The 10,077-nt window shown below is 37.4% G+C and overlaps 2 protein-coding genes across 2 annotated transcripts in view; both read right to left on the bottom strand.

The window, feature by feature from the left end:
* Positions 1 to 835: 835 nt before the first annotated feature.
* Positions 836 to 10,077, bottom strand: part of LOC136239173 (uncharacterized) — a 34,262-nt gene continuing 25,020 nt past the window's right edge. Inside the window, exon 27 of the mRNA XM_066029907.1 lies at positions 836 to 1,027. Within this exon, the coding sequence (XP_065885979.1) occupies positions 951 to 1,027 (77 nt within the window). The 3' untranslated portion in view covers positions 836 to 950. The remainder of the gene's footprint in view (positions 1,028 to 10,077) is intronic.
* Positions 959 to 8,271, bottom strand: LOC136239189 (uncharacterized). Its single transcript, XM_066029921.1, has 9 exons — positions 7,357 to 8,271; positions 7,192 to 7,312; positions 6,380 to 6,458; positions 6,142 to 6,233; positions 5,759 to 6,086; positions 5,643 to 5,704; positions 3,217 to 3,437; positions 1,617 to 1,753; positions 959 to 1,099 (listed from the first exon to the last, which is right to left on the bottom strand). The coding sequence occupies exons 5-8, from the start codon at positions 5,797 to 5,799 to the stop codon at positions 1,679 to 1,681; spliced, it is 399 nt and encodes a 132-aa protein (XP_065885993.1). The 5' UTR covers positions 5,800 to 6,086; positions 6,142 to 6,233; positions 6,380 to 6,458; positions 7,192 to 7,312; positions 7,357 to 8,271; the 3' UTR covers positions 959 to 1,099; positions 1,617 to 1,678.

Genomic DNA, 10,077 nt, shown 5'->3' with positions numbered 1-10,077 from the left:
AGGCCTGAGTCAAATATGCTCAAAATTTTTCCCATGGTGCTTCTAATTTCCCAGAATTTTCACCTGTTATGCTGTTCAGTGTTCACATTATACTTGTATTATGCCCCCAGGCTAGAAACATTTTAATCAGTGAATGCTCTATTAGAGTATTTCACTACAAAGTGACTGTTCTATTAGAGAGTATCAATCTAATGAGCTGTGAACAATGCACTCAAGTAGTTTGCACCGGCTGTTCTGTTAGGGGCTATTGATCTGGAATTGAGCTCCACAATACCTAATATGTTAGCATAGCACTCCAGCATATTGTGCTTGTTGTTATGCTGGCATGTATATACGTAGGAAATCTCAATATCCATTACATGTACATAGTGGTGTAAACATTCATGACACAAAACTTTCAAGCTTATTTATAAGATAAAATAACTGGACAAATTAGCTATTAATCTTGAAATTAGAATATCTAGGTTTGTTGACATCCTAATACATCACATCTTCAAGTTTCAGTTCAAAGACTCTGTAAGAGGGTGCTTACTAAAATGAATAGCCTATAGCTGTCATGCTATGGCAGATCTAGGAATCTTATATAAAAAGGTTTCTGAATAGTTTTTGTTGCAATAATAATTATACCATAATTATAGCTAAAGGGATAACAATGAAGCAGTTTAAGGGACATGTCCCCAGCAAGCTTAACCTATCCTATTCTTGCATGTGAAATTATACGAAAATTTTTACACAAAAGACTATACTGAAATTTTTTTTTGCATGAAAGTACTTAAGCTAGCAGTATATGAGTGATGCTGATAGACGTATATACATGTGGTTGCCTATAGTGATCAACCATGAACATGTGAACGTGTAATACTAACTCTATACATCCTGATTCTGCTGCATAATGTATGCACAACGTTAAAGGAGTTACAAGTCAATGTGTGTGTAGACTGAATGTCAAGTTAGTCAATATAAATTTCAGCTGAATTGTTAGCATTTCTTGACACCAACAGCTTCATGCTCCTCTCAGTCATTTCCACTTCTTCATCTTCATCCCCATCAAGCCTGCATTCTCAGCAGTCTCCCAAGGTCTGTACTTCATTGTGTCCTCCTGCAACATTACCACAACAGTAGTTAAATTATGCTGTTTATCACACAGTTCTCTATTATGTAAGCATGTGGTGCACATATGTGTTTATGTGCATGCGTGCGTGTAGTGTAGTGTAGTTTGTAGTACGCGCATGTGTGTATAGTGTATGTGCAGAGTGCATGTGAGTGTGCGTGTGTTTAGTGTAGTGTGGTACGTGCATATATGTGTGCTGGTGCATGTGGCGTGAGTGTGTGTGTATACTGTGAGTGCTTTGTCCCATTACTACCTTTAGTATAAGTAAATAATTACATCAATCTATAAGTCAGTAACTCAGCAAGTATCTATCAACACGGCTGTTTTATTAGAGTATATTATGCATATAATACATAATGCATCCAAGGCGAAATAAAATATAATATATAATGCATCGAAGACGAAATAAAACAAAATCACAAAAGGCTGGTGGTTATCTAAACCTTGGCCTCCTTCAGAATGGTAACTAAGATTATCCTATTTGTGATGCTATATGCTTACGTACATTGATAAACCCTTGGTCTTTATCAAAACACTGGTCCTTTTTGAATGGTTGATAAGCTGTGTTCATTGTGATGTTGCCAGTTCTTGAGGTATATGCTGTCTTGTTATTTTCTGCTGCCATGACTTTTTGTAAACGTGCTGTAGACACAATAGTACGGTGTGACACAGTGTTGAATGTGCAGAGAATTAATTACCCAACTTTCTACGTAGTCTAACAATCACAGAGAGCAGGATATACATGATAAACAGTACAACACAGATAATGACAATGATTATAATGATGAATAATGTGGTCTTGTCATCTGTAAATGTTAAAATGGTAAATACATGACAGTGTATTTACAGTAAATGGCATGTGGGACATGTACATACTGTTTATGGACTTTAATATTAACCCGGATGACGAGAAGTCTCAGATCCTTTCCAGACTAACAGACTATGCATCCAACCTTATCACATCACTATGAGGAAGAGTTTGCTTTTCTTGTCTTGGCTGGTAGGCAGTTTGAATTTTAAAGTTCATGTTTCACTTTGTGATTTTTGAAAGAAAGCAATCTTGTGCCGGGAACCCAGTAATCATTTGCTTTTTATTGTAAGTACTTTTAAACTTCTAGATAATATCTAGCTAAGTAGCAAGTTTTATTCAGTCCTTTGTGTGGAGCACAAAATATTAAAAATAAATTCTTGCATCTCGCAAAATACTGAAATCGATATTTCTGTAAGATAACAATTGTGCCTCTGATTTCATGGTGGATCTAGCAATTGGATACTACAATGAACATCCAACAATGGTAGGGGATTGATTTGTAACAGTTGATTTTTCAGATTGTGGACCCTAGCTATCATACGAAAATATTTTTGCACAAAAGTTTATCATGAAACATGAAAGTAAAGCAGTGTATGAGTGACCAGTGGCGATTCTAGACTTGACCTACAAGGGGGGAGGCAAATACGGCACAGCATTACTATTATTGTATGACTATAATGTAAAGTAGAATTTCTGGGGATGCACCCCCAGAAGCTGCAAGACTTTTGTAATTTGAAGGATTGATAAAATTTATGCTAAAAATATGAAAAAATAACACTGCCAATCTATGCCGCAACTTTCCCCAAAGATTTTCCAAATCTTTTTTCACTCGGGGGCATAGCTGACACAACTTCGACTGGAAGGGCACAACCGTATATGATTGCTCTATTAGAATAGTTATGGGATAAAGGTAAGATAATATTATGTTTCACATGTAGGCACCAGCTACTTATGCTGGCATAATTTTGAGCATAATAGATCTTTGAAGCATCAAACAATGCGAGCATAATAGGCAGAATAATAATGCTAAAGTTTATAACCTTGCATGCACCAATGTATTCTAATACAAAAGTCAGTAACTCTATTAGAGCAGGCAGGTAGCCATTCGACTTTTATTAGAGTACTGTTATGCATTATACATGTAATACACAAAGCAGGCAAGGTGAAATATATAAAACAAAAGCATAATAGGCTGGTGGTTCATGTGTGCTACATGTATATTAGCTATCTAAATCTTGGCCTCCTTTTGGATAGTATATAGCTAAATATCCTATTTATGATAGTACACACTTACATTGACAAACACTTGGTCTTTATCAAAACGTTGATCTTTGTTGAATGGTTGATAAGCCATGTTCATTGTGATGTTGCCAGTTCTTGAGGCAAACACTGTCTTGTTATTTTCTGCTGCCACAACTTTTCTTAAACGTGCCATAGACACAATTGTAGTATGGTGTGACACAGTGTTGAATGTGTAGAAAATTATATAATTACTTGCCCAACTTTCTATGTAGCCTAACAATCACAGAGAGCAGAACACATATGATAAACAGCGCAACATAGATGATGACAATGATTATGATGATGAACAATGTGGTCTTGTCATCTGTATACAGAAAAAATGTTTTAAATGGTGGATGCCATTATTGTGGGTGGAATGGAACAGGAAAATGGAACTGGGTGATAGTTATAAATATACAATGACTACATTAGAATGTTCATAGAAACCTTTGTGATTTTGCTTTGACCTCTAACAATGCTGGCAGCTTATTGCATTGTAACAGTGCTTCTCACTAAGGAACTGGCTACTGACCAGTGTACTAAGTTTTATTTCAAATCACCTTTCTACCCTGGAGAGTCTTGTGAGGACATCTATAATAAGAATCCTGAAAGCCGTGATATACCAGGATATTACTGGATACTAGATGGTCCCATCAGGGTATATTGTGGGATGACTTACACTGGATCATCTTGTGAGGACATTTATAATGGTAATGCTGAAATCCGAGACAAGTCAGGTTATTATCATATTAATGACACTCAATGGACATATTGTAACATGACAGAAATTACAATCACTACTGGAGACTTGATCCCCACATGTGCTGGTGTGGGAGGAGTAGGCCTCAGTCAAATATGCTCAAAATATTGCCTAAAATGCTTTTGGGAATTTCCTAAATTTTCACCCATTATGCTTTTTCAGTGTTCCTATTTTGCTTGCATTATGCTCCTAAGTTTACAACATTTGTGACAATTATCATAGAACATTTTAATCAGTGAATGCTCTATTAGAGTATTTCACCATAAAGTTACTGTTCTATTAGAGAGTATCGATCTAAGGAGCTATGTACAATGCATTTTAGTGCTCTAGTGAAGTTTGCAGTTTCCACTGACTGTACTATTAGGGAGTATCAATATAGTTTCATGGAATTAAACTCCATAGTTTGAAATATTCACTTAACATGCCAGCATTATGCTGGCATAGCACTCCAGCCTATTGTGCTTTTTATTATGCTGGAATATTTGACAGAGGCCTAGGGAGGAAGATGGATAAGAATTGCTAACATTGATATCAATGCAGAAGATGACTGACCCAGTGGATGGTGTAAAGAAACTTACTCTTACTAGTGTTAGTTTCTGTCGTATCAATAGTGATGATGGCAATGCTTGCACTTCTGCCAACTTCTCCACTAATGGAATAAGTTTCCAAAGGGTGTGGTAGAGCAAGAGGATATCAGAAGGGATGAACAACTGCCTTTCTTGGTACTTACTGGCATGGTCAAAAAATTGATCTTTCCTATGCTGAAGGACTACTGATCACTTATGGTAGTCAATGTCAACACATTTGGACCTATAAATGTGGTGCATTTGATAATCATATAAATATGGCTTACAACTGTCCATGTGCTGTCGGTGGAGGGTATGCACCTCCTTCCTTTGTCAGAACTAACTATTACTGTGAACCAGGAGCTGTTGATGTTTACAATACCTCTGCCTATTACTTCAATGACCCATTGTGGGACAGATCTGGTTGCATCACTAGTAACTGTTGTGATACCCCTACCCAACCATGGTTTTATCGTGAGTTGAATGGAATAACTACAAGTGATATAGAAGCTAGACTGTGTAATGAGGGATGGGCAGGAGGATTCATTGACAGATCTGCTTTGATTGACCAATTTGAATTATACATTCACTAAACTTATAATTATACTGTACGTAATTGGGACGATCCGTAGATAGAGTATCCTGCTTATGTTTTTCACTGTTTAGTTTGTTTTAGTTCTGTTGCACTTGTATTCACAGACTGTGAATATATAATTTGTACATTGTAATTAAAATGGTGTTTTGGCCATGATCTTGTGCATACTGTGGTCAAGTAAGCATGAGACTACACACAGAGTAGCATGATTGTCGAATGCACTGTCCACAAACTTTTAATGGTCAGTGAAGCATGCCAATTAAGTCTTACCACATGGCTTCTTTAATAACGGATTGTACATTGTAGTAACACAATATCCCACACATTCCCAAAACATATATACATTACAGGAAACAGAAGGGTAGATCAAGTTGGACGGTAAGCATATCCCACGGATAGTGCAGACGTCTTATGGATTGTGGACTTGCAATACAAGTCCAGTCACAAATGTAAGTAATCATTATTTAGGAGCATTGCTGTGTACGGTGTATGTCAGCCTTTTAACTATAATTTCTTACCATTACTACATGTCGTGGGTTGTGCGATTATTGGTCGAGGAAAACTTATATTACCGCCACACCTGTAAGTAGAGTATCCAATATGATAATGTCAGTTGAGACTTATCAACACTCACATAAATTCTTGTGGACAATCATGGCAGCTGATCTCCCCCATAAAGGAGTACTTATCATCATCACATTTTATAGGCCCATGAGTTGTAGTAGGACACCAGTATCCAGCAGGACATATTGCACAATTAACAGCTCCAGACTGTGGTGTGTAGAATCCTTCAGGACATTCCCATGTGATGCTCCATTAGGACAAGCACTGCCTTGTGAGCAAGGTACACAGGTAGTTATTCCGCCACTCATTGTGGGGTAGGAGCCAAGGGCACTCGTAACAGATGTATTGAAACTGCAATATGCTGATCCAGTAGTACTAAATGAACCATCTGGACAAGGCTATAATAAAAAGACATTCAACAGTACATTATGTATATGATGGTTCTGGCCTTACTCTGCAGTCAGAGCTGGATACAGACCACTCAGCATCATTGAAGGTCTCAGTTGCACATGGAATACATAGCTGATGCTGTGCCTCCTGGACAACTGTATACAAAGACAAGTATATATCTGTATATATTTTTACGTAATCCTTGTGAAAGCATACTCAATAAAATTTTTTCCTTTACATAGTCCTTTGATATTACATAATTATAGCCAGGCTTTAGAGTATTATATCAGATAGTACTTACTAATATCCTGCTAGACACGGTTGACATCCATTAAACAAAGTGTAGAATTCTCCCATGGGGCACATCAGATTTCTGCAACCTGCAAATTAATGTATGTACATACATGAGTATGTGCATTGGTACAGAATGATTCCAGGCAACAAAAATTAGTTAAAATTCCCAATAATCATGACCTAGTAAGGATGACCGCAATGACATTTTTACAATTTGTTGAAGTCAAAAAATGGGCCATGCTTGTGTGGGGTCTTTGTACAGAGAGGAATTGGGCAATGTAACATTTCGCTATGATACCCAAAAGGCAAAGGTAAGGCATATGCAATATAATTGTACACATTTGTGTACGCATTTAAAAGAGATCTGGCAAGTATATATGCCCTTATCTCATACAATGGGCTATGGAATTTTGAATTCCTTAATGTTCATCTGTGAGACCTGATACAACCTCCTGCAGGTCACTAGTTTGTCCCAGGAGTACATATAGTAGTTCATATTTAAACCTGAATATATACATGAAAATTTAGGATAGTGATGCTGTGTCTTAGCCAATGAGGCTCTACATGTACATGCATGTACTCAATTAACACTGAGGACTATATTAACATCACATGTTTGCTGGTAATCTTAACATGTCATATTAAAGCCTACAAAAATAAAAGCCACGAAAATTGCAATTCAAATGTCTCACAAATGAATACCGTAGGTATAATAACCCTAACACTGTTGCTGTAAATGGCTTATAATACTGCATCTGTTACAGATATTTTTAGGGTATCAACTAATAAAACAGCAAAAATTGTGGTAATAATACTTACCACTGTTCCTGTCAGTAATCTGGATGGCAGAGGCACTAGTCACAGTTGCTGTGGTCCCTGCAACCTGCTACCTACAAGTGTTGTCAGTGAATTCACAGTGCTCGTCAGTTGGTACACACTGCTGTAGTGAGACAATTATGGCATTATATGTGATAGTTCTGGTACCATCATATAGATCTGACGCCATTATTGCTGCATTAATCTGGGGGAATTCAACAGTAGTTACTGCTAAAATAAACATTTATTATAGGACCATTGAATAGAGCACACTGTTAAAGCTGAGGTGGTCATAGCACACTTAACCAGCAGCACATCCTTGGGGTGCAGGTACACTTTTAGGATATAGTGTGTGAAACACACAAGACAAGCAGTGTGACTGTGTATTGGTACATGACACTAAGATTTGTAAATGAAAAACTATTTTCTGCTATTACAGATGATTCTAGTGTTAAAAATAGGTTTTCTTTGGCATCCTTTATCACTTAGAGGTAGTAGGATGTATAGAAAATCATCAATTTTATTGAATTTATGTGCTATAAATAAACTCATTTTGTGCTAAACCATTCATTACACAGACACATTACAATAAAATGTGCATTTGTGCATATGTGGTGTGCTCTAAATGTGTTGTACATAGCATGCACTCCTGTGGTGTATGTGATGTGTAGGAGATGATAGTTCACATTTGTCCATTAGTTAGCAAATGTGAACCATCATCTCCTACACATCACATACTCCACTGAAGTATGTGATGTGTGTGTGTGGTATACACAAATACAAATACACATTTTATTGCAGTGACAGTTCAAGTTGATGAACAAAGCTGGTATGTTTGTATCAATAACCAATTTGCATTAACGAAGAGTAAATTTATTCTTGATTAACATTAACCCATAGAATTTCCATTAGATTAATCCAGTCAACAGTACAGACTGAGATGAAAAATTTGTATGCGGGGGCCCATACATATCTTAAGGTAGCCTCAGTTGAGTGAAATTAAACCCACAAACAAACTTGGTGATATAGGTTTTATTGTATGTTTAAGTAGAGATTAGAAAGCTAGTAAGTTGCTGACTGACTAGTTATACTGATAGTAAAGTGTCAGTAAACTTAAGTATATGGAACATAATTATTTTACTAAGTTTTAAACTCTCAGTAAAACATCAGTGAATGCGGGTTGACTGAAAAACTACTAAAATAACAAACAATTAACTGTTCCATATACTGGGGATATACCACTGTAGTAAACTAAGATACTTCAAGCAGTGTTAGCATCTATTTTTCAAAATTTTCCTGGGGGGACATGCCCCCAGGCCCTCCTAGTTCCAGCATGCTCTGCACACCTTTACCCAAGAGATTAGTACCTTGAGTTAGCCCCTCCCTTTTATAAATCCTAGATCCGCCCCTGGGCCCTGACCTGAAAGGGGCCCCAGGAGGTCCCATGAAGGGCCCCTTGAATACCTGTTTAAAAGATCGATATACTCTAATAGAGCAGTCACAGTACTCTTCAGAGGAGCAGTGTAACAAGCTTATAGATAAGGAGATATGGTTGTTGAGTGGTAGTTATTGTCATTGTCAAGAGGTTGTGACATTTTTTTTTTGGTCTTTAACTTATAGCTTGGGTGAAGTTGTGATTCAGAATGGAAACCTCCTTGCCTCTGGGGCCCCACTTTAACCCTTTGCCCTGGGCCCCTTAATTTCTCTGGGCGGCCTTGGTCGTATGAGATATATGGCTCTATGTAATTGGGCAGTGCTATGTGAAAATAATATTAGATGTAATCAATGAAGAGGTATATTACTATACTGACTTACTTGTGGTTCTATAAGTGATTCCTGCATTCAAAGTTAACTGCAAGGGAATAGATAATTAATACACACTGTACAATGATAAAACTGTACAAACTTCCTTTTTGGCAAATTTTTGATAGAAATGACATAATTATTACAAAACCACAACAATTAATGCTTTGCCTTTTATGAATTTTGTTGATTGATCTGTAGATAATATTAACCTTTTACTGCAAAGCATTTTTCAGTTGCCTTGGGTTACGGAACTGGTGTCTCCGGTTACTTTATACATGCACTAACACATTTGTGACCCAGTCTGAGAAAACCGGTCTTATCCGGCGCCCATGTCAGCAGATTCGATTTTTCACCCAGGGCACACAGCTACATGAATAAACTATCTAATTCCACATTTAATTTAAAATCAGCTAGACTTGAGTGGTCTGGTTTTGCTGGCTGCTTTTCCCAAGCCCAGTGGAGACCCTTACGTGTGGTGTGGGGCCTTAATGGAGCTCTGGTCAGCCTGGGAATGACTGTATGTGGCTCTACAGCTCTGTGGTGTTGAATAAGTACCTCTGCTGTGAATTTTCTTTCATTTAAGCCAATTTTGAGACCTCAATGGCCCAAAACTTGGTCTAATTCATCCTTTTCAAACTTTGAACACCATCTTGTCCGCCTTCCAGGATCCCCACCTCCCACCCAATTTGCAGCTCGCCTGATACAGTCAACCTCGGTTTAAAAACTATCTAAAATGGCGGGAAACTTAGTTGTTGGCTACTTGCACAATGGATGCTCTGGAAGGCAAGGAATTGGTGTAAAACGTGTGAAAATTTGGTACACATAGCTTCAACCATTGGCGAGCTACAACACACTAAATACTTAAAACCGGCATTTCTCGATACTTCATATCAAAACTTGTGTCAAGTTTACCGCAAAAATTAAATTACGCGTATACGAAAATTTGACTCTGAGTTACTAGTAGAATCTCTCTGATATAAAATACATTACTACAAACCTCAGTTCACTAGAACCCCTGTTGCATCGAGTAGCATCCGAAAAGTAGCTCTCTGGGAAGTAGGTATTTCGTGTGTCCATTCAAAT

Source organism: Dysidea avara, chromosome 1 (genome assembly GCF_963678975.1).
Source record: "Dysidea avara chromosome 1, odDysAvar1.4, whole genome shotgun sequence".
Classification (NCBI taxonomy): Eukaryota; Metazoa; Porifera; class Demospongiae; order Dictyoceratida; family Dysideidae; genus Dysidea; species Dysidea avara.
This window is presented reverse-complemented; position numbering and strand designations above follow the sequence as displayed.